At 42.5% G+C, this 25,458-nt stretch overlaps 1 protein-coding gene across 2 annotated transcripts in view; it reads left to right on the forward strand.

Moving 5' to 3' along the window:
- The window catches only part of RELL2 (RELT like 2), a 134,940-nt gene that overhangs the window by 67,377 nt on the left and 42,105 nt on the right, over positions 1–25,458 (forward strand). For both annotated transcript variants that reach the window (XM_077474233.1, XM_077474232.1), the window contains exons 2-5: positions 5,346–5,553; positions 14,376–14,441; positions 14,533–14,596; positions 25,196–25,384. In XM_077474233.1, the coding sequence (XP_077330359.1) occupies positions 5,352–5,553; positions 14,376–14,441; positions 14,533–14,596; positions 25,196–25,384 (521 nt within the window). In that variant the 5' untranslated portion in view covers positions 5,346–5,351. The remainder of the gene's footprint in view (positions 1–5,345; positions 5,554–14,375; positions 14,442–14,532; positions 14,597–25,195; positions 25,385–25,458) is intronic.

Raw genomic sequence — 25,458 nt, forward strand, 5'->3', positions numbered from 1 at the left:
GTTGTGCTTTCTTGCATGTGCAAGGCATCATCAATGACATGTGCTGATAAAAGACCCACTTGCCCCCTACATTTTCACTATATTGTCAGTTGCTAGGGTGCCATTCTAGTCAGCTGCTGGCAAACTCTACAAGAGAAACCAGATAGATGAAGTAGTCATTTCACTGTGCCATCTTGCTGGGACCTTTGGATTGGGTAAGGGAAGGCAGAAATATTTGGAGACAGGGAAGCCATTTTGACCAGCATGTGTTGTACCACATTTGGAACAGAATAGTATGAACTGTAAATAAAAATTACAAGGAAAGTAGCACAAAAATGACAAAGTTAAAGTTTTGTGAGCCATTGTAGAAATATAAAGTTTTAAGCCAGCAAGAAGAGGAAAAAAACAATAACAGCAATCCCCACACCGAAATATTGGGAATGTCCATAACATATGTAACTTAATGTAATATAGTCTGCAGACCAGAGAAATTTGGGAACCACGGATTATGGAACGGTGGAGTGACAGCAGTAGTTTCCTGATTTTAGATAGCAGGTGAGTCAACTTTTAAGTTGGTTGGAGTTAACCTTTGCATATGACTCTGAAGAATACAATGTCCTCGTTGACAAAGCATATTCCAGCTACACTGTCATGAAATAATTATTCTCTGAATACATTTTCTTTTTTGTGCGTAGACACAATATGGATTATGAAACACTTCATTCTTCTCTAGAGGAAGTACATAATGTGGTGGTTAAACATCCGCAGCAGAGAAGGATAATGCGAATGAGCAAGGGAAACCTTTGAAGTCTTTCTCATTTTATGTGAACAATTGTTTATGGCTGAGAATCATAAAACATTTTGTGCTAAATTCATTAAATGGGTCAGCGATGATTCTACAAGCTATTTTTAAAATGGTCGGGTTAAGGTTTGGAAAGAAAGATATATAGATAATTGTTTTCTTTAAAGAATAAGTGTCACCTTTGCTCAGGTCAAAAATTATTTTCTTGAAAGGAAGAAAACCTATTTTTTCCTGTGTATAATTTGTGAGATTTCACCTCCTGTCTTAGAAAAGCGTGGACATGTCTCTGAAGTGAAAGGAAATCCTCTATTAGACGTTGTTACTGGAACTGTTGTTCCTATTGGAAGATTTCTTCTCACTTCCTGTTCTGGAGAAAACTAAAATTTTGGAATTCCTAAAAAAAGATTATGCTGTTGACATTGATCACAAGGACCAACAGAGGGGGGATCTTCCCAGCAATAAAAACCTAATGCCGCGTACACACGATCAAACAATCGGGTGGAAAAGTCCGGCAAACTCAAGTCCGCCGGACAATCCCACCGTGTGTAGCCTCCGGCATACTTTTTTGACCCGAAAGTACGGCGGACTTAGAAAGTAGTTTTGCACTCCAATCTTCCTGCCGGACTCGCATTTCGGCGGACAATCCGGCCGTGGGTATGCCAGTCCGCCGTACTTTTGAAATGAACTGACTTTTCCCGCCTGGAGAAAAGTCCGCTCATTTCGAGCAGGTCTCCAGGTAGGCGGGGCTCGCGAAGGAGACGTCGCTGGCCCCCGCCACCTGGTATGGATTTAAAGGGGAACCCCCACGCCGAAAAAATCGGCGTGGGGGTTCCCCCCAGGTCCACATCAGACCCTTGTCTGAGCACGCTACCCGGCCGGCCAGGAAAGGGGGGGGCGAGCGAGCGCCCCCCCCCCCTCCTGAGCCATACCAGGCCGCGTGCCCTCAACATGGGGGTGCCTTGGGGAGGGGGGGCAGCGCGGCCCCCCCACCCCAAAGCACCTTGTCCCCATGTTGATGAGGACAAGGGCCTCTTCCCGACAACCCTGGCTGTTGGTTGTCGGGGTCTGCGGGCGGGGGGTTTATCGGAATCCGGGAGCCCCCTTTATAAGGGGGCCCCCGGATACCGGCCCCCCACCCTATGTGAATGAGTATGGGGTACAATGTACCCCTACCCATTCACCTGTGAAAAAAAAGTACAAAAAAAACACAACACAGGGTAAAAATAGTTTATTGCACAGCTCCAGGGGTCTTCCGTCTTCGGGGGTCTTCTCGCCTCACTCCTCCGCTATCTTCTGCTAGCCCGTTTGCTAGCGGAGGAGCCCGGCTTTCTTCCTCGCCATCGACCTCTTCTTCCGACTTCGGGGGTCTTGTCCCCCTCTTCGGTTCTTCTGCCGGGCCACCGCGCCTCCTTATAGCTCTTTTACAGGCGGTGGCCTGGTCTTCTGTCGCCGCTGTCGTCGCCGCCGCCTTCTGGCCTTCTGTTCTTCTTTTCAGATGTTGACTCGTCGCATGCTTCGCTCACAATGGCTCTGACGCGATGCGTGGTGACTTATATAGGGACATCGCCAGATGATGTCCCCGCCCATTATGGTGTCACAGTCCCAGAGGATGCTGGGACTGTGACATCATAATAGGCGGGGACATTATCCGGTGATGTCCCTATATAAGTCGCCGCGCACCCGGTCCCCGTCATTGTGAGCGGAGGGAACGACGAGTCAACATCTGAAGAGAAGAACAGAAGGCGGCGGCGACAGAACACCGGGCCACTACCTGTAAAAGAGCTATAAGAAGGCGCGGTGGCCCGGCAGAAGAACCGAAAAGGGGGACAAGACCCCAGAAGAGGGGGACAAGACCCCCTAAGTCGGAAGAAGAGGTCGACGGTGAGGAAGAAAGCTGGGCTCCTCCACTAGCAAAAGAGCTAGAAGATAGCGGAGGAGTCCAGCTAAAAGACCCTCAAAGATGGAAGACCCCCGGAGCTGTGCAATAAACTATTTTTACCCTGTGTTGTGTTTTCTTTGTACTTTTTTTCACAGGTGAATGGGTAGGGGTACATTGTACCCCATACTTATTCACATAGGGTGGGGGGCCGGTATCCGGGGGCTCCCTTATTAAAGGGGGCTCCCGGATTCCGATAAGCCCCCCGCCCGCAGACCCCGACAACAACGGCCAGGGTTGTCGGGAAGAGGCCCTTGTCCTCATCAACATGGGGACTAGGTGCTTTGGGGTGGGGGGGCCGCGCGGCCCCCCCTTCCCCAAGGCACCCCCCATGTTGAGGGTACGTGGCCTGGTACGGCTCAAGAGGGGGGGGGGGGGCGCTCGCTCGTCCCCCCTTTCCTGGCCGGCCGGGTAGCGTGCTCGGACAAGGGTCTGTTGTGGACCTGGGGGGAACCCCCACACTGATTTTCTCGGCGTGGGGGTTCCCCTTTAAGTCCATACCAGGTGGCGGGGCCAGCGACGTCTCCTTCGCGGGCCCCGCCTACCTGGAGACGCGATCGAAATGAGCGAACTTTCCTCTGTGTGTGTGGGCGAGTCCGTTCATTTTAAAAGTAGGGCGGATAGTACGGCGGACTTAGTACGCCGTATTAGTCCGCTGAAAAAGTGCCGTGTGTGGGCAAGTAGCCCGTTCGGAAAGTCGGACGGACAGTCTGGCGGGAAGTCCGCCAGACTAAGTCCGTCGGATAGTCCGCTACGTGTGTACGCGGCATAACATAGCGTATAACCCTTCCACACTCCATCCAAAACATCCACATTTTTGATTAGAGGCACGCTTTTTAAGTGATTGCTAGCAATTATTTCCACTCATCCAAAGTCCTTATGCATGAAGTTAAAAAGCCTTCTGTGTACAGTGCCCCCCACCCCTCCAAACTTTACCTGGGCTCCCTTCGATCCAGCGATGTTCACAATAGCCTCGGTTATCCTGAGATTCTCCCTCCTCATTGGCTGAGACAGCAGCAGGAGCCCATTGGCTCTGACTTCTGTCAATTACAGTCAGTGAGCCAATGATGAGAGAGCGGGGGATGGGGCCGAGCCACAGCTCTATGTGTCTTATAGACGCATAGAGCAGTGGCTCAGGAGCGAGCACACAGTCAGGAATGCTGACACGGTTCCCAAATAGAAGAGAGCTACTTTAAACAATATTAAACCCAAAACCAAAAATGTAATATGTATTACAGCTTACCAATCATTAGATGTGGTGGCTGCATCAGTTCTATTTTTGTAGGCTTTTCCCCTCTGTTTTCACCTGGCCAGTAACACATTTGCTGTATTAGAATGCCTTAACTCTGGATGAAGGAGCACAAGGGGCACCATTGGACAGCAGCATTGTCAGTCTGGGAGAGAGGAGTGTTAGAGGTACTAACAAATTTAGATACACTAACAAGTGAAGCCAAACTCCAACTAATACTGTATAAGCAGTTAGAGGAACTATAAGAAAAGTTGACCATAGTAAGCACCCCTACCAGTGTTTAATGGTTTATCTTATCCCTGTAACTGATACATTTTCAAGCGAGCTTGTTCTTCTGAAAAAAAAAAAACAGACTTACAGGCTGCCTGACCAAATGAAAATAGAAGGAAGTCCTAAAAAAAATAGAAACTAACACAGTCATCACATCTAAGAATTTAAGGTGTAGTAATAATAAATGTCTGCTTTTGGGTTTAATTCTACTTTAATCCACCTATCCATGAAATATCTAAATCATTAAAAACACTTCTATCATCATCAACAAATTAATAAAAAAAAAAAATATTTCTGGGGGTTGCTTATAACAAGCATCTTTTGTTTTTGTAGTTTATGTTTTTTTTTTTTTTTTTTAATCAGTTTGCTTTATCCCCTTCATGTTTATGCAAACCAAACAATGAACTTCTCTTTTGGACTTTTAAGCTTACCACTGAAAGGTTGTTCTATTTGTTTAATAAGTGCACAGTTACCTGCTGATCCTGCCAGAATTCCTCTACTATCCAGTGCTCTCTGCCTCTGATAATTGTTATCAGTTAACATTGTTCTCAGCTTTCTCTGGGAACAATACTAACTGATAACAATCATCAGAGGAATGAACACCTCCTCCTCTTCCAATGCTAGGTAGCAATGCTGCTTCTTCTTAGATACAGTACACAGAGTGAGCCTAGTTACCTTAAGGCCCCCTTCACATAGGCGGCTGGGGGCAGTAAAAACAGGCGGCAGAGCCGTGGTTTTACTGCCCCTCCCCGTCATCCCAACTGAACTGTAAAATGCAGCCAGAGAGGCTGTTCGCAAGCTTCAGCTGTTGGAAATTTAGCATGGCATTCAAGTCAATAGGGGTGCACCATAACCTGTGAGTCAAAGCTTAATACCTCTTTGTGATGCATTAACCTCATTTTAAACCTCACTCCCCCACCCCGCCCTAATAAAAAAAAGCATTCAAGAGGTGGCAGGATCACCTCCAGATAGTGGTCCTTTAATATTGCTGTGATTTCAGGTGGCGGTATAACTTAAAAATGTCAGAAAAAAGATTGAATCTCCAGTTAGTTTATTTTTGACCCTATAATTACCCTTTTTCCAAAGACCATTTTCTTTTCATTTTACAGATCAACATGGTAGATCACCAACCAGAGGATGAGAAACTTCAACAGCAGAACCCTTATATGCTCTTCCTGCTGGTTTTAGTCTTCTTCCTTACAGGACTTGTTGGTTTTCTGATCTGCCATATCCTGAAAAAGAAAGGCTATCGATGTCGGACATCACCGGAGGAGCTGGACCCCGAGATGAAGGAAGATTTGAGCAGAGAACAAGACCGTAAGTATGAGACACAGACAGCTAAACCAATTATTCTGTTACAATGTTAACAGGGCAGTCCAGGGCTCAGGCTAGCTTAAAACTTATAGTTCTGTCTAAACATGAGTAAGGCCTCTTGCACACTGCAGCTTGAATATGCTCGGTACATCATTTTTTTTTTTTTTTTACTGATCTAAGTTTAAGCCCATTGTTTACACTATGACACAGAGGCGCCTAAGTGCTGCATTTTGATCAGTAGAAAAAAATGCAAAACTCTGAGATCAGTTATTTTCTATCCATAACAAATAAAATAAATGTCTGGGCTATAGCTACACTTTAAATCCATAACGTATTATGCCAAGAAGCTTTAGGGCTGATCCATTCAAATTGAAGAGAAATAAAATAGCCCACAATGGCAGTTGTATCCCATACCACCTGATCAAATTCTTGTTTATTGTATCCCTAAAAATAGGCAGCAATTGGTTCATGCTAGTTACAACTTGGGTTGCATTCTTCCCTACCAACCTACCATGTATACTGCAGCACAGTTAAATCTGGTGGCCACAGAGGGCTTCTGTGTATTTTTGTCACAGCCGAACAAGCAACTCTTCCTCCTCTAGGCCCAGATGGAACTTGTGCCTGCAACTGAGGCTCCACTGCAGAGTCACAGGCTTGGGCTTGCACAAACAGGAGTCAACAGCATATATGACGAGATGCTCTATGACACTGGGATCTGTACCGTTGTGCACTCCCACTGAAATGATGGCAAAACCACAAGACTTCCTCCAGTCTGCTCTGGCTGATACTGGTACTAGTAGGGAAGCTGGAGCCTTGTGTGCCCAGGGCAGCCAGAGCAGGCCAGAAGAACCCCCCGCATCTCTACCTCTATCCCAGGAGCCGGCTGGAGTGCAAGACAGTGCACTTGTGCTGAGTCGCAGCCCCCATCTGCTACAAGTCTAGCTGTGGGGACCAGGGCCTGGCTGGTTGTTATGAACCCTGCCACTAATTATAAATAAAACAGAGTTAAAAGCACAAATAAATAATTCCATGCCCTGTGCCTGTGAACATTCTAGGGCAGTGATCTGCTGCAACCGTCTGCTGTTTCTTTCCAATCAGACGCTATTTGCTTTGTTCCCAACTTCCCATTCTTGCACAGTCACTGGCCATGTGGTTGTAGTTTCTATGGCAACTGATGCTTTCTCCGCTCCCAACATGTCTCCTGTGTAATTTCATGATACGATGTCAAGATTCACTATCTGCTTGGTGCCACTGATGTCAAAGATATGATGGCAGTGTCCAGCAGCAATCTTACCACATTTTAAAACGAAAAAAGGAGATGCCTGAAGTAACTGAGCATCAGAACTTTCAGGACTTTTTTTCAACAAAGCTTTTACTGAGTCAAGATAAATTATGAGAATGGTGATCAATAGTCACAGTGTCAAAAGAATAACGCAATAAAATGACAGATAAAACATTAACATTGTTTTTCATACATTCAGACACCATACTTATTTGCCTTTTTGTGGGGCCATAAAACGTCTTGCCAAAAAAAGATGCAATAAGGTATTGTTATTAGATACATTTCTCAGAGGCATTTGGCTCTTAGCTTTAGGTCTCTATGGTGCTGGAATTCCCTCATGGGGAGGCACTGGTGGATTATAGCCCAGGCAAGGTCTCAGATCCTCTGAGACCTCACCTGTGGAAATTTGAGACCTGTAAAACATATTTCATCCATCTAAGAATGCCACTAGCTTCTTCTGGTTGCCTGGATGTTCCAGGTCAACATGTTTAAGATTAAAAACCCATTTTACATTTTTTTAAACCACATATACTGGGAGATAAAAGCACAGGAAGATTTAGCCTGTGTTCACGCTGCTGCAGTGCAGACACCGCATTTAATTTGCATAGGAATCGCAGCACATTCCTGTGAGAATTACATGCGGTGTCTCTGGGTTGCGATTTGAGCCATGCATTTGTATGGCTCAAATCGTACCGCATTCGCACCAACTGGTGCAGGACCTTTTTTTTTTCTTCACCAGAATTGGACCGCATGGGTGTTCACAAGCATGCGTTCTGCAAATCCTGGTGCATTTTGCAAAGTGATTGAGTATGGTCATTAACATATACTCCACAATCAGTTTGTATGGATGGGTTGCGATGCGGTGCCAAATCCGCAGTCAATACGCACAGCATCTAGTGTGCACCTAAGCTGAGGGAGGCTCTGGTCCATTGTCTGAAAAACATCCTTGCATCCTATTTTAAAAACAGCTAAAATTGCCACTGTAACTAAACATTTTTAAACATCAACAGAAATGGTTAATATAAAAGTAAAAATGAATTTTGCTTATCTTTCCCTCTACTTGTCTTACATTTGCACATATAATCCAGTTTTAATTTTTCCTTATTAAAATTCCATAAAAACTTTAGTTAAGTAGTTTTATGGCCATACTATATATTTTTTAACATTGGCATTCTAATAGCTTCACAAACCACAGTTGTTTTCTGACAATCATATATAAACGAACTTGAAAAATCTCCTTTCATGTTGTGAGTTCTGCACGTCTGCTGGTCATCTCTTTTCACAACGTTCTGGATGCTCTGCATGCTTTTCAGCTTCTAGTCTGCTGTTCACTTTCAATTTCAAAGGACTACATATCCCATGGTACCTTGCCGCCTGCAAGCAGTGATTCCTCCCAAAACTCCTCCTCTCAACACCTCTGTAGTTCAGAAAGCAGGCTCTGTTCACAGGGAATATTTGTCACAGAATTTAAGGAAGTACATTTTGACTGTAGATACACTTTCAAACACAGACATGTTTCCTAATATAAACATCTGAGGAAGGGAAAAAACACAGCTACATACAACATGATTGTCAAAAAAACAAAACATTTTTATTATTAAAATCTTTCTGTCCATAATCTTTCAGGTACTAAATACAACAAACAGAAACTTTGTATGATTAATTAGGGGAAAAGCGGGGACAGTCTCTTTAAATAGCCTGCTTTCCAAGGGGGGATGGACTTTTTTTTTCAGGGTCTTCTTGCCAGTCATGTGACACACAGGGTCTTTTTACTCTTTTCCTTTTCTCCAGTGGTGGACAATCTGATAAGTGTGGCAAACATTGTTACATCAGTGACATTCACTAGTGCAGTGTACTATGAGCCCACACTGACCTGGAATGTTCATGAAAGCCTGGGCTCATGGAAAATGGTTTGAATGACACAGGTGCTGACATGGTAGTAGAACAAAGTGTTGTGTCTTATGCAGAGAGCGTGAGGAAGGATGTAATTATTGCAGAAAAAGTTGTTTTGTGGAGAAAATTGGGCAATGGGATTTTTAGTTTAGTTCCAAAGTGGAGTTCCGCTTTAAATATTTTCACAGTTCTAAAAAATCTCTGTGAGCTTTTACCGTTCAAATGGTTATAAATTCACCTTTCTATACATGTTATAGTTTGTCTTCCAAATCATCTTGACTGAAGGAAAAGATCAAGGGGGGATCAATTTAACTAAAAATAAAATACACTGAACAGTTGTGTACAGAAAACAGTTTTGCATAATATAGAGATCAATAGGGGCAAAGGAGTTAGAGTCCATTCACACAGGAGCAACTTTGCAAAGGGCTGAGTAATAAAGTAGTTTTAAATATTATTCATAAAAAAATCATTTTTGAATAGGGAAATGTAATGTGAGTTTCTTAATGCAGGTCACTTGACCGCTGTAACTTCTACAGCGATGCGGGGACCTGCTGGTAGGCGTGTCTAGTGTTGCGGCATTACATCACAACAGGAAGTGACATTGCCATTGAGCTTCTGCATTTCCATAGCAATGAAACAACCTCCCTCCCTGCGGCATAACATCACTCCCCCCTTTTTCCAGCCTAGTGCAGTGGCGGGGAGTGTATTAACTACTGAAAGTACAGGTGCTCTCTGCTCCTGCACAGCATGCCTGTATCTTTAATGCGATGACACAAGACCATGCTAGCATAAATCGGCAGCTGGAGTCAGTTTGCTCTCAATAGGGCACAAGCAGGATCAACCAAGTAAAACGGAATATCAGCAGACAGAAATATAATAGTGACAGGGCAAATGTAATTTAAACAAATTTGATTCAAATTCTGACTACTTTATTAATTCCAAAGGGAAATTATTGCAACCCATGCCACACTCAACAAAGACAACACAATCACAACAATGAACAGAACAAGACACAAAGATACAACAAAATTCCCAATAACAGCCATTAGCAATAAATAAAACGAATTAAAACTGCACTCCAATAAACCATCCATACAATTAAAATACAACATAGAATAAATAACAGATTAAACAAATAACATACAATCCAACTGCCAAAATGAAAATAATATACCACTTTCTCTAGCATTACTCCACATAATAATTAACATAATACCAACATACTATAAAGGCTACATAAAAATCCTGATCGTATCCCATATTTAAATCTTTACCTTCAGCCCTCACAGAGAAGAATTATATAACTTGATGGCCACAGACAAAAATGATTTCCTTTGTCGCTCTGTGGTGCATCGGGGTTTAGCAATCTGTCACTGATGGTAATCTGCAGACTGACCAGTGTATTGTGGAGTGAGTGGGAGGAGTTGTCCAAGATTGAATGTACCTTGAGCAACAGTCTCCTCTCCATCACAGTTATTAAAGACTCCAATCCAACAACATCACTGGACTTGCGAATCAGTTTGTTGAGTCTGTTGGTGTCAGCCACCCTAAGCCTGCTTCCCCAGCATGCCACTGCATACAGTAGAGCGCTGGCCACCACAGACTCATAAAACATCTTCAGCATTGTTTGGCAGATGTTAAAAGACCTCAGTCTCCTCAAAAAATAGAGGCGGCTCTGCTTCTTCCTATAGAGCACCTCAGTGTTCTTGCTCCAGTCCAGTTTATTATCTATGTGCACTCCAGATACTTGTAACTCTCTACTACATCCACATCCACTGCTTGGATGGAGATGTGGGTCACTGGTGCCTTTATCCTTCTCAAATCCACAACCAGCACTTTTGTCTTTGTCACATTTATATAGAGATGATTATCCTCACACCATGTGACAAAGATCTCCACTAAAGTCCTATTCTCAGTCTCTCCCCCAACCCTGATGTATCTCACTACCGCAGAGTCATCAGAAAACTTCTGAAGATAGCAAGACTCTGTATGATAACTAAAATCAGTAGTATAGTCAGTAAAAAGAAAGGGAGAGAGAACTGTCCCTGTGGAACCCCAATATTGCTGATCACCCTAACTGACACACAGTCTTGCAAACGCACATAATGCGGTCTTCCTGTCAGGTAATCTACAATCCATGATACAAGGGAAACATCAACCTGTATCGCTTCTAGCTTCTCTCTCAAGACAACTGGCCGGATAGTATCAGACTTATCCGGGTGTGCATACGTACGATTTAGCATGAAGATGATAGCATCCTCAACTCCCAGTCTCGGCTGGTAGGCAAACTGCAAAGGATCTAAATATTTACTAACCATGGGTCGTCACTGATGTAAAACAAGTCTCTCCAAGGTCTTCTTAATGTGGGGGTCAAAGTCACAGGTCTGTAATCCGTGGAGCCACAAGGATGTGGTATCTTTGGCACAGGGACAAGACAGGAGATCTTCCACAACACAGGGACCTTTCGTAGACTCAGGTCCAGATCCATTGAAGGACACTCCCCGTCTGGCCTTCACGTGTGTTGAACACCTTGGGGCTAACTCCATCAGGGCCTGTTGATTTTCCTGCCTTAAAGAGGGATTCCGCCCAAAAAAAAAATATTAAAAGCCAGCAGCTATAAATACTACAGCTGCTGACTTTTAATAAATGGACACTCACCTGTCCCGGGTTCCAGCGATGCCGGCAGCCGAGGCCGATCCACCGCTCGGGCCTCGGCTGCTGCCGCCGCCATTCGAGGTGAGGGAATCAGGAAGTAAAGCGAATCGGCTTCACTTCCCGGTTCCCTACTGCGCATGCGCGAGCCGCGCCGCGCAATAGGAGATTTCCGCGCTGTCACTGGGACCCGTGTGTGTCCCAGCAGACAGCGCGGCAGGGCAGGAAATGGCGTAGACTCCCGTGGGAGTCTATGCCCGGAAGTGGGTGAAAATACCTGTCTTTGACAGGTATCTCCACCCCCCTCCCCCCTGAAAGGTGTCAATTGTGACACCGGAGGGGGGGGGGGTTCCGATCAGCGGAGGTTCCACTTTAGGGTGGAATCCCGCTTTAAGTCTCCTTAACTGTCTACTCACCTGATCAGCTGCAAAAGACATTGATGCACTTTCCTGCAAAGGAGGAGTAGAGTTGTCCTTATAAAAATAATTTCTCAACTCTCCTTTCCTACAACTTCAGTTTCAACTACAAGATTCAGTTCATTTGCCCTCTCCACAACTCCCTCAGTCCCTCCACCAACTGGCTTAAGACTTATATTGGTTCTAATGCCACTCCAGATCTCTTTCACTGTTTTTCTGAAGTTTCCACTCCAGCATTCTCCTATATTTCTTCTTAGCCTCTGTAATCTTTATCCTTAGATCCCTCTGAATCATTTTAATTCCTCCATTTTACCCACTCTAAAAGCCATCTTCTTGGCGTTAAGAATATCCTTCATATACCTAGTTCATATACCTAGTTACCCACAGTTTATTCTGTTTATTCTTGTTTGAACAATAAAATCTACACAGAAATTAGCATGATGTGTTATGCACTCAGTAAACCCATCAATGTCCCTTCCATGTGGCTCACAAAGTGCATTCCAATTCCTACCCTCAAAACAGCACCACAATAATTCAAATTACTCCTCAGACCGTCTCTTCACTGATCTGGTAATTACAGGTTGTCTCTTAACCATGGACGCATAACAGGGATTGAGGTAGACCAAATTATGATCTGATCTGCCCAAAGGTGGAAGAGAAGAAGAGCTGTATGCATTCTCCACATTGGCATACAGCAGATCCAGGGTCCTATTCTCTCTAGTTGGACAACTCCCAAACTGTGTGAATTTAGTCAAGGTTTTCCCCATGGTGACATGATTAAAATAACCTGAGATTATTATAAGGGCATTGGGATGCTTAGTTTGAAGTTTTTCAATAACACTTGTCAGCCTTGGGTTAGCTGGAAGGTGGAATAAACACTGCCACAACAATAACACATGGAATCTCCCTAGGCAACCATAATAAGGCCGAAGCCATACAACCAATAATTCTATATGTGGTCAGCAAACACTTTCCTTAATAGTTATGTGACCAGGGTGGCACCATCTATTGTTTACAAAAATAACAAGCCCCCTTCCTTTCCTGTTACCACTCCTTGTGCAGTCCCTGTCCGCTCTAACAATCCGGAAACCACTTATGGTAACATTGTGATCGGGAATATCTCTGTGCAGCCACTTTTCCGGAAAACACATATTACTACACTCACATTGACTCTGAACTAACCCCATTAGCTCATCTACCTTATTAACACACAATGTCACCACAGATAGGTATATTCAGTAATTTATACGACAGTAGCACACTTCAAGAGACAGGGATTCCCCTAGTTAACATTAAACACTTTAAAGACCGTTTCAACACTTTTCAAAATAGAGTTTAATAATGAAAAGGTCAAAATGGTGCATAAAAAATATTTACAAAACAAAGATATCAGAAAGTAACAAAGAGTACAAGCTGCAGCAAGACAAGAGGTGAAAAAGTATAAAATACTTGCAAAGTCCTTGGTTTTAGCAGAGTTCAGTCAATGAGCAAGGTGTTATTGGTTCTCATAACTTTACTGATGTTCCTAATTGTACATGAGAGCTGTCAAACTATCCTGGAATGCCACTTTTCTCTGGGATCAAAGGGGTGTTTACAGAAGCCTTCTGACTAATTAGGTGTCTGAGGAGTGGGCATCGTGTTTTAGGACTGTATCATGGCCCTCCCTTACACACAGTTTTATACTAATATTAATATCTTCCAATATGTGCAGGTTGCATTCTAGAAAATCGGTAGATTATTGTTTAGCATTCAATTTTATGTCCAATGATACCAAACATAGAGTATATGAGATGTGCCTGTTGCGCAGGAGGTAGGAGACTGCTATCTTTTTCATTTTTTTTTCATTTTTGCATGCACTAATGTAGTCACCTATGACCTCGATTTATGATATTCCCCATTCAACTATATACTTAATATTAATGTGTTTTGGACCTGCTTGAGTTGATAAATTGTGTATGGATTTTTTTAAGTTGTGAATTGGGCAGAGGTCTCAGAGAGGTCATCCCACGCCTGACTGCTTTCTGGGTAGACATTTTATGGCATGCTGTGTTCCTAGTGATTTAATTGCTCTACAAACCAGTGACAGAACTGAAGGATTTTTTCATAGTTTTAAGATAGGTCAGAGGTAGGTGTTAATCAGTTTATTTTTTTATGGTCAGCAGAAACAGAAACCCTGCTAGAACTCAGTTAGCTGTTTAAAGCTCTGCAAAGACCCATGTGCTGGCGTCTGCTATACCCAAGTTGAGATAACAGGCTCTTTTGAAGTGTGTTAAAGTTAAGGCTATGAACGTCACAAATTTAAGGAGGGGGGGGATTAAGATCACTTGGCCTTTATGACAAAATGTGGTTGAGACCTGAACAATACAGATGTTGCCTTCAGCATTTCAGGACATGCTCAATATGAAGTGGGCGGTCATGTTATGATGGGTGGCCATAATGTTTTAGCTTATTGGCATATCTCTCAGCACAGGTTTACATTTCTATTTTAGCACAACTTAAGTAATATTGAAGCTTGATGGTTCAGGGTTGTAGACTAATAGTATTATATGAAAACAGAACTGATCTGTTTGTCTTGTGTACAGTCATAGATGAGATTTCGAATGAAGACACTGTTGAACGTATAGTCAAGTGCATTATACAGAATGAAGGTAAGCTTTTGTAGCTTGTATTGTGATTGCTTCACTAATTAAGTTAGCAGGTATTTAATAATAGTCTTGTTTTTATTTTTGTCCACTTAAGCCAATGCGGAAGCACTTAAACAGATGCTGGGGGACACAGAAGGAGAGGTGACCATCGGTCCCAAGTGAGCATGAATTTTTTATCAGTACATAAGTTGTTTGGTAATAAAATAGTCTCAAAAGGATTTAACCGCTTGGCGCCCGCCCACCGTCATATGACGGAGGGGCGGTGTGGCTCTCGTTCTAGGACAACGTCATATGATGTCGCCCCAGAATGGCCTGGGTCGCAATTGCAGCCGCGCCGTGTTGCTAGGACACTGCGCAACCCTGATCTCTGTAAAGCCGCTCTTTAACCATGTGATCGGCTGCGTCCAATCACAGCTGGTCACATGCAAACACGGAGATGCCGGTAATTAGCTATGTCATCGCCTCACACTGACAGAGTGTGTGGCGAGGAGAGCGGATCAGCAGCATCTCCTCCCAGGGGACATCAAGACATGTAATCAGGGCACTGATCATTAGTGCCCTGGTTACAATAACACGCCACCAGTGCCAGCAATCAGTGCCCACCAGTGTCAGTAATCAGTGCACACAAGTGCCACCAATCAGTGCCCATTAGTCATGCCAGTCAGTGCTGCCCATAAATGCCCATCCATAAACTCAGTGCCACTCATCAATGCCCATCAGTGGTGCCTATCTGTGCAGCATATCAGTGCCCACTAGTGCCACTTATCAGTGCCCACCAGCACCACCCATCAGTGCCGCCTATCAGTGCTCATCAGTGCCACATATCAGTGCGGCATATTAGTGCCTCCTCATCAGTGCCACCTAATCAGTGCCCATAAGTACCACCTCATCAGTGCAGCCTATCAGCGCCCATCAGTAAAGGAAAAAAATACTTATTTAGAAAATTTACTGACAGAAACTAAGAAAAGCCTTTTTTTATTACATTTTTTTTTATTATTTTTGTAAAAAAGAAAAAAATTGTTTTTATTTAAAAAAATAACAGTAGTTATTAACCACTTTGCTACAGGGCATTTTCACCCCCTTCCTGCCCAGGCCAATTTTCAGCTTTCAGCGCTGTCACACTTTGAATGACAATTGCGTGGTCATGCGACATTGTACCCAAATTAATTTTGATCATTTTTTTTCTCACAAACAGAGCTTTCTTTTGGTGGCATTTGATCACCTCTGCGTTTTTTATTTTTTGCACTGTGAACAAAAAAAGAGCGACAATTTTGAAAAAAAACACAATATTTATTACTTTTTGCCATAATAAATATCCCTTTTTTTTTTTAAACATTTTTTTTACCCTCAGTTTAGGCCGATATGTATTCTTCTATATATTTTTGATAATAAGCGTATATTGATTAGTTTGGATTGGATTGATTGGAAAAGTTATAGCGCCTACAAAATAGGGGATAGATGTAATTTTTATTATTATTTTTTTTTCTACTAATGGCAGTGATCTGCGATTATTTTTATCGTGACTGTGACATTGTGGTGGACAGATCGGGCACTTTTGACACTATTTTGGGACCATTCACATTTATAAAGTGATCGGTGCTATAAAAAATGCACTGATTACTGTATAAATGTGACTGGCAGCCAAGGGGTTAACACTAGGGGGCGCTGCAGGGGTTAAGTGTGTGTCCTAAAGAGTGATTCTAACAGTGGGAGGTGGGAACTGATGAGGGGAGGAGACCAATCGGTGTTCCTCTGTACAAGGAACATACGATCAGTTCTCCTCTCCTCTCCTCTTGACAGGATGTGGATCTGTGTGTTGAGCTTTGTGATGAGCAATCGCAGGTGCCTGGTAGACATCCCGGCCGACGGGCATGTGCATCGGGCCCCCAGCGATGCGGCGAGTGCGCATGCGCTCTCCACAATGCCGGGAAGCTGAAGACGCCATATGACACCCACCCGGAGGGAGGAACGGTTCCTGCCACTGTCATTTTACAATACGGCGGTAGGGAACTGGTTAAATACCACCAAAAAAAAAGCTCTACTTGTGTGAAGAAAATGCTAAAAATGTATTTCATCTGCAAACAGATGGTATGAAATACGGACATACGGTCCGCATTTGTGAAAGGGGCCTTAGATGTTGGTTTCCTAAGAGAATGAAATGAAAATGTATTTTTGATTGGCTGCGTTGTAATGAAGGATTCAAATATACCCCTTCTCAGCTGCACCCTCGTATCTGTCAATGCTCCTATTGGAAGTTGCACATCCACTGCTTCAGTAGCTTCCTGGCCGAGCTGTACTTTATCCATACTTGTGTACTGCAGTCTCGGTTCATTCCTATAAATAGTCAACCCACTGTGGGCCCAACAGACAGCAGTAAATCCTAAAAAAAAAGTTCTCATCTCTTCTCTCTGTATCCTAAAACTATTTTGGCTAAAGTTTAAGTTCTGGTAAAATTGTCAGAACATTTTGGAACCTCAATTTCAAATGTTAATATTTGATTTGATTCTCGGTATCAATTATCACATATGAATACATTTTGGGGGGAAAAAAATAACGGGTAATGTGGTGTTGTGTTTTATATGAATTGGTAGGCCTGCAGCCTTCTTATAAACTAAGCCCCATTTAGTTCCTCATGCAGAATTGAGTTGGACTGTGTTGATTTAAATACAGTGTCTTGAAAAATTATTCATCCCACTTGAAATTTTTCACATTTTGTCATATTACATCCAGAAACAAAAATGTTTTTTATTGAGATTTTATGTGATAGACCAACACAAAGTGACACATAACTGTGAAGTGGAAGGAAAATAATACTTTTTTTTTTTTTTTACCTTTTTTACAAATAAATATCTGAAAAGTGTGGCGTGCATTTGTCTTCAGCCTCCTTTAGTCTGATACCCCTACCTAAAATCTAGTGGAACAGTCCACCTGTATTTCATTTAATTTCAGTATAAATACAGCTGTTCTGTGAAACCTGCAGAGGTTTGTTAGAGAACCTTAGTTAACAAATAGCATCATGAAGGCCAAGGAACACACCAGACAGGTCAGGGATAAAGTTGTGGAGATGTTTAAAGCAGGATTAGGTTATAAAAAAAATATCCCAAGCCTTGAACATCTCACAGAGCACTGTTTAATTAATTCATCCAAAAATTGAAAGAGTATGGTACAACTGCAAACCTACCAAGACATGGCCGTCCACCTAAATTGACAGGTCAGGCAAGGAGAGCATTAATCAGAGAAGCAGCCAGGAGGCCCATGGTAACTCTGGAGGAGTTGCAGAGATCCACAACTCAGGTGGGAGAATCTGTCCACAGGACAACTGTTAGTCATGCACTCCACAAATCTGGCCTTTATGGAAGGGTGGCAAGAAGAAAGCCATTGTTGAAAGAAAGCCATAAGAAATCCTGTTTGCAGTTTGCGAGAAGCCATGTGGGGGACACAGCAAACGTGGAAGAAGGTGCTCTGGTCAGATGAGACCAAAATTTAACTTTTTGGCCTAAAAGCCAAACACTACGTGTGGCAGAAAATTAACACTGTACATCACCCTGAACACACCATCCCTGTAGGGAAATTCATGGTGGTGGCAGCATCATGTTGTGGGGATTTTCTTCAGCAGGGACAGGGAAGCTGGACAGAGTTGAGGGTAAGATGGATGGAGCCAAATACAACCAAATGGAGCCAAATCTTAGTAGAAACCCTGTTAGAGTCTGCAAAAGACCTGAAACTGGGGCAGAGGTTCACCTTCCAGCAGGACGATGGCCCTAGACATACAGCCAGAGCTACAATGGAATGGTTTAGATCACAGCATATCAATGTGTTAGAATGGCTCAGTCAAAGTCCAGACATGAATCCAATTGAGAGTCTGTGGCAAGACTTGAAAATTGCTTTTCACAGACACTCTGCATCCAATCTGACAGAGCCTGAGCTATTTTGCAAAGAATGGGAAAAAACTTCACTCTCTAGATGTGCAAAGCTGGTAGAGACGTCCCAAAAAAAGTTGCAGTTGTAATTGCAGTGAAAATTGGTTCTACAAAGTATTGACTTGGGGTGGGACTAAATACAAATGCACGCCACACTTTTATATTCCGGAGTGCGGCTGTCCAGAATTTCCTTTTTGCCTCAAGGGCGCACGGGTGCTACCCCGCCATCCATGTGTCCAGTCCTCATGCAGGATGCCGGATGCATGAATTCCAATGGGAGTGTGTGTTTTTTTTTTTGAAGCATGTGATTAGAGCCAGAGGCTCTAATAGGCTTCAAAAGAGGGTGGGCTCGGGAGGCAGAGACCACCCAGTTATGTGACAATAGCGAATTAACTGTTTACTCCCCCCCATAAAAAAAAAAAAGGACCACCAGCCGCCACTGGATTTACCTTTAACTATGTAGCGCAATTGCCTGTCTGACTGCATATGAATTGACAGTGTTTAGGTTTGACCTCATATTGTATGGTTTTGGTAAATCTAAAGGAAAGTTGTACCAGAAAATTGTATGATGTATGGCCAGCCTTGGACCCAGTGCTCTTAATAATCAGCACCCAGGACAGACCTGGTTGGACACACCCCGTCTACCTTTGCAATACAAGTCACTGGTGAATAGGGGTGTGGTAGTTACTCAGCTCTGCCAGCATAGACCATTGGAGTGGAAGTGCAGAATGCAAAAAGGGTATTTTAAAGAATTTCCAAATTAGTCAACATAACTAGTGGGGATACAAGATCATAAAGAGGTAGGACTTTAATTGGGCTTTAAAGCCAACTAGCAGAAGAGAGCCAGCACACCAAGATAACATTACAGACAACAATTCACAAAAGTCCTCTTTCCCAAGGTGAAGCAGAGACCTAAGAAATCTCTGCTTCGCCTTGAGAAAGCGGGTCTGTGTATCCATAAAATATTGGTACTAATATGGCATTCTAGTAAATTGTTGTCTAAAATATCATCTTGGTGCTCCGACTCTCTTCTGCAATCTGGGTGTTTATTTCTGTCTGTGACATCATTGGTGAGGTTTTCCCTAATTTCATGCGCCTGTAAAACCCATACAATAAAATATACCACTTTTCCTTCTACTACCCAATACTGCATTGGGAAAGTTAAATGTGGGGTGACATGTACAGAAGACTTTCTCTTTCAGTCATTTTGATACAGAGGGACAATTATTTTTGCATAATAACTTCCGTAATGACATTTTTAATTTCTTAGTTTTGAAATTTTATGTAGTTCTTTTTCTCAAAAATATTTTTTTTTTCTATGCATATATTTCATTGTTTTGCAAGATTTAGATTTATCTAATCAAGCTTAATGGACCTATGTATTTGGAATATTAAATCTTCTTGCATCCTTGCTAAAATTGATTAATTGTAGGATTCCATTATCTCTATTGAATCTATTCCTGCTGCTTATCTCTTTCAGTCATTAATTACCAATACCATTACATAATACATTCTAAGAATGTTTTGTCTGAGGCATTTACTGTCCTCACCAACATGACTTTATCATATCATCATTGATCTGTATTGAAATCCAACTGAAAGAACATTTTGTAAATCCCTGTAGCCTTGAAATAACTTGAAGAAATAATTTAAAATCTCATGATTTGGATAAGGGCAGAGCATCAAAAGACTAAAAAATACCAGGTGCAAATATGCATGTAAAATGCATGAAAACGCATATATAAAATGTACCTCAAAGCAGCAAAAAATGTGTTTAAACGCAAATGCATTTTTCAGTTAAAACACTTATTTAACCACTTGCCGCCCGCCCTATAGACAATTGACGGTGGCAAAGTGGTTTCATAATCCTGATCGGACGTCATATGACGTGATAAGGATTATGAGCGCGCATCGCGGCGATCGTTGTTGCAGGGTGTCAGTCTGACACCCGGCAACTACGATCTCGGTAAAGAGTCTCCGACGGAGACTCTTTACCACGTGATCAGCCGTGTCCAATCACGGCTGATCACAGTGTAAATGGGAAGAGCCGGTGATCGGCTTTTCCTCACTCGCGTCTGTCAGACGCGAGTAGAGGAGAGCCGATCAGCTGCTCCTCTGACAGGGGGGGTCTGTGCTGATCAATTATCAGCACAGCCCCCCCGAGGATGCCCACACTGGACCACCAGGGATGCCACCAGACCACCAGGGAAAAGGTAATCCTCCCTAGACCACCAGGGATGCCAGTCAGCACAATGGATGCCAATCAGTGCCCATAATGGATGCCAATCAGTGCCCATAATGGGCATCACTGATTGGCATGCATTATTGTTTGGCACTGATTGGCATCCATTAGTACAGTATAACACCAATGCCGCCTATGAGTGCCCACCTGTGCCGCCTATGAGTGCCCACCTGTGCCGCCTATCAGTGCCCACCTGTGCCGCCTATCAGTGCCCACCCATGCCCATCTGTGCCACCTATCCATGCCCATCTGTGCCGCCTATCCATGCCCATCTGTGCCACCTATCCATGCTCATCTGTGCCGCCCATCCATGCCAATCCGTGCCAGCTATCAGTGCCAATTTGTGCCACCTATCAGTGTCCATCTGTGTCGCCCATCAGTGCCGCCTATCAGTGCCACATATCAGTGTCCATCAATGCCACCTCATCAGTGCCACTTTATTGGTGCCACATCATTGGTGCCCATCAGTGTAGCCCCATCAGTGCCCATCAGTGAAGGAGAAAACGTACTTATTTACAAAGTTTTGAAACTGAAACAAAAAAAAAAAATTTTTTTTCAAAATTTTCGGTATTTTTTTATTTGTAGCGCAAAAAATAAAAACCGTAGATGTGATCAAATACCACCAAAAGAAAGCTCTATTTGTGGGAAAAAATGATAAAAATTTCATTTGGGTACAGTGTAGCATGACCGCGCAATTGTCATTCAAAGTGCGACAGCGCTGAAAGCTCAAAATTGGTCTGGGCAGGAAGGTGTTTAAGTGCCTGGTATTGAAGTGGTTAAATGTCTGAAGTGACACCAGGCAAAAAAAGTTTGTATAGGCCTATATTGCCTTGTCAGTTATATGAATATTCATACATAAATTATGTGAACGAGCTGTCACCTTTAAATGTAAATGTGCTAGACCAGTGGTTCTCAAATCCTATCCTCAGGTCCCACTAACAGGCCAGATTGTAAGTATTACCTTGGGGAGATGCAGACTAGAATACTGCAATCACAGTGGAGAAAATGATATCACCTGTGATGTATTTCAGTTATCTTGCAAACCTGGCCTGTTTGTGGGTCCTGAGGACAGGAGTTGAGATCCACTGTACTAGATCATCTGAACCTAGTAACAAAAAATGTGCTATTCGTTGAATCATGTGAGAAACACTATGTTAGAAACGTGTAAAAATAATACCATAAAGTGCTAATTATCATATATAACCAGAGTGTAACAAATAATCAATATAGAGAATATCTGTACAGATGGACAAATGTTCATATGGATAGTCCAGGCTCAAGATATAAAGTCCCAGAAGATGAAAGATTTACTTCCAAGTGTAGAATAAAAAAACACTCAGTGGGAGTAGAAGGTGGCACCAGATCACACTACCCACAGATAAGGCAAGCTCCTTGCCAGAAGATTTGATCCCTCAAAGACATCATGAAGCTCAATGTTGTCCCACAGCGCCAATTTTTCTGGCAATGTAAATCCTCTTGTAAAAATCCTAAATGGGTGCACTGATCATTGCCCCACCAGTTATATGATGATGCTGTACTGCAACATTTTTTTTCAAAAAACTTGCCATGCCTCTTACTACTGTAAATACCTTGGACTGTCTACTTTCCAAAAAGGGGTACTTTGGGGGGGGGGGGGGTATTTGTACTATCCTAGCCTCAAGAAATGAGACAGACCATCAGTTCATCAGGATTTTTACGTATATGTACCATAGTTTGTGGACTCTAGCTTTCCTAAAGACTAAATAATATACACTGATTTGGTGTTTTTTCACATAAGAAATGTAGCAGTATACATTTTGACCTAAATTTATGAAGAAGGATTATTTATTTGCAAAATTTTAGAACAAAAAACAATGAAAAACACCTTTTTTAATTTGTTTAGCAAGCAATAGAAAAACCCAGTGGTAATTAGAAGACCAAAAAGAAATCGGTGATTACAATTTATTTTCGGTACTGTAACAGTGTTGCATGACAGCACAATTGTCATTCAAAGTGTTACAGCGCTGAAAGCTGAAAATTGGCCTAGGCAGGAAGGGAGTGAAAGTGTCTAGTACTGAAGTAGTTGAAAAATGCAATGGACTCTAATATTATCGTTAAATTTATAAGTATAAAACTTATATAATGGAGTAAAAAACTGAGCACTCTCCCCATATAGATTCTTTTTTTAAATAAACTGATATACCCTATATTCATCAAAATAAAGGAAAACACTAATGTGAGCCTTGTGAAATGCATTCTTAACCATGGGTTCAGATGACACAATCCTTATACAGTTTATTAATAAAAGCTATATAAGATAAAATACCCTAAAAGCAGGGGAAATTATATTGAAACTGGTGTCTGTGTAAACAGTGGTCTCATGAAAAGCCAGTAATAAGCTGGTTAATACAGTATCTCACAAAAGTACACCCCTCACATTTTTTTTAATATTTGATTATATATTTTCATGTGACAACACTGAAGAAATTACACTTTGCTACAATGTAAAGTAGTGATTGTACAGTTTGTATAACAGCGTAAATTTGCTGTCCCCTCAAAATAACTCAACACACAGCCATTAATGTCTAAACCACTGGCAACAAAAGTGAAAATGTCCAAATTGGGCCCAATTAGCCATTTTCCCTCCCCGGTGTCATGTGACTCGCTAATATTACAAGGTCTCAGGTGTGAATGGGGAGCAGGTGTTTAAATTTGGTGTTATCGCTCTCACTCTCTTACACTGGTCAATGGAAGTTCAACATGGCACCTCATGGCAAAGAACTCTCTGAGGATCTGAAAAAAAGAATTGTTGCTCTACATTAAGATGGCCTTAGGCTATAAGAAGATTACCAAGTCCCGGAAACTGAGCTGCAGCATGGTGGCAAAGACCCTATAGTGGTTTAACAGGACAGGTTGCACTCAGAACAGACCTCGCTATGGTCGACCAAAGAAGGTGAGTGCACCTGCTCAGCTTCATATCCAGAGGTTGTCTTTAAGAAATAAACGTATGAGTGCTGGCAGCATTGCTGCAGAGGTTGAAGGGTCAGTCTGTCAGTGCTCAGACCAAACGCCGCACGCTGCATCAAATTGGTCTGTATGGCGGTCGTCCCAGAAGGAAGCCTCTTCTAAAGATGATGCACAAGAAAGCCCGCAAGCAGTTTGCTGAAGACAAGTTGACTAAGGACATGGATTTCTGGAACCATGTCCTGTGGTCTGATGAGACCAAATACACTTATTTGGTTCAGATGCTGTCAAGCGTGTATGGCAGCAACCAGGTGAGGAGTGCAAAGACAAGTGTGCATTGCCTACAGTCAAGCATTGTGGTGTGAGTGTCATGGTCTGGGGCTGCATGAGTGCTGCCGGCACTGGGGAGCTAAGGTACATTGAGGGAACCGTGAATGCCAACATGTACTGTGACATACTGAAGCCGAGTATGATCCCCTCCCTTCAGAGACTGGGCCGCAGGACAGTATTCCAACATGATAACGATGCCAAACACACCTCCAAGATGACCACTGCCTTGCTAAAGAAGCTGAGGTTAAAGGTGGACTGGCAAAGCATGTCTCCTGATGTAAACCCTTTTGAGCATCTGTGGGGCATCTTCAAATGGAAGGTGGAGGATGTGCAAGGTCTCTAACATCCACCAGCTCCGTGTCGTCATGAAGAAGTGGAAGAGGACTCCAGTGGCAAGCTCTGGTGAATGCCATGCCCAAGAGGGTTAAGGCAGTGCTGTAAAATAATGGTGGCCACACAACATATTGATACTTTGGGCCCAGTTTGGACATTTTCACTTAGGGGTGTACTCACTTTTGTTGCCAGCGGTTTAGACATTAATGGCTGTGTTTTTAGTTATTTTGAGGGGACAGCAAATTTACACTGTTATACAAGCTGTACATTCACTACTTTACATTGTAGCAAAGTGTAATTTCTTTAGTGTTGTCACATGAAAAGATATAATAAAATATTTACAAAAATGTTAGGGGTGTACTCACTTTTGTGAGATACTGTATGTGGTAATTGTGTTCTTTAACTTTGGATAGTATATATCATGTGATTTGTATTAAAAGGGCACTAAATGTTTTGTGATATGGGGGATGTCTAGCTCAGTGGTAGATGTGTTTTCAGTGAGTTCACAGCCAAGAGGAACGTCAGGTTAAGGGCGTGGTAGTCCACTTTTATTGAACAATTTTATTTTCACTGAGATCAGGGCTCTCACTCTCACCATGTGTACATCATTCATAGATGTATTTACAGTATATGGGACTTCATCATTTTTTTGGACTTGGTTTTTATGGATTTTGTCCATTGTAAAATAAATACATTATATATATATATATATATATATATATATATATATATAGTGTAATTCAGTATTTAAGACAGTTTTTTGTTTATTTTAAATTACAATCAAGTTTCTACCATGGACTCACCAGCATGTGTTGTTCAATACTAACTAATACAAATAAAAATGTGACATTTGGAAAGTATGAATCTTATTAGCTGCTATAGGTTAAGGCATGCAGGTTATGATTCGGACTCTTTTATAAATGATCTCACTATGACATTTTTGGGAATGAATGGAAATGTAACTATAACATTTATCTGCTTTTAACTAGTCTTTGTCCACACCGTGAGAGCCAGGATGCTGGCCCTACCCACCATCATACAGTTCACCTGGGGTCAACACAAGCTCCTTGCATTCACTGTACCCGTAAGAAAAGGAACCTGCTCCAACGCATGGGTCGTTCAAAGGATAGCCGGGGCAAGCCGCATCCTGGAGAGATCACAGTCTTCTCTGTTGGAAGGTATCCTAAGGAGTTGAATTATAAAAAAAATAACATTAATTTAATTGGAGGGCCTAATTCTCTTTAAAAGTATG

This window comes from Lithobates pipiens, unplaced genomic scaffold (genome assembly GCF_037356315.1).
Source record: "Lithobates pipiens isolate NorthernLeopardFrog02 unplaced genomic scaffold, aLitPip1_a1.2 Scaffold_8, whole genome shotgun sequence".
Classification (NCBI taxonomy): domain Eukaryota; kingdom Metazoa; phylum Chordata; class Amphibia; order Anura; family Ranidae; genus Lithobates; species Lithobates pipiens.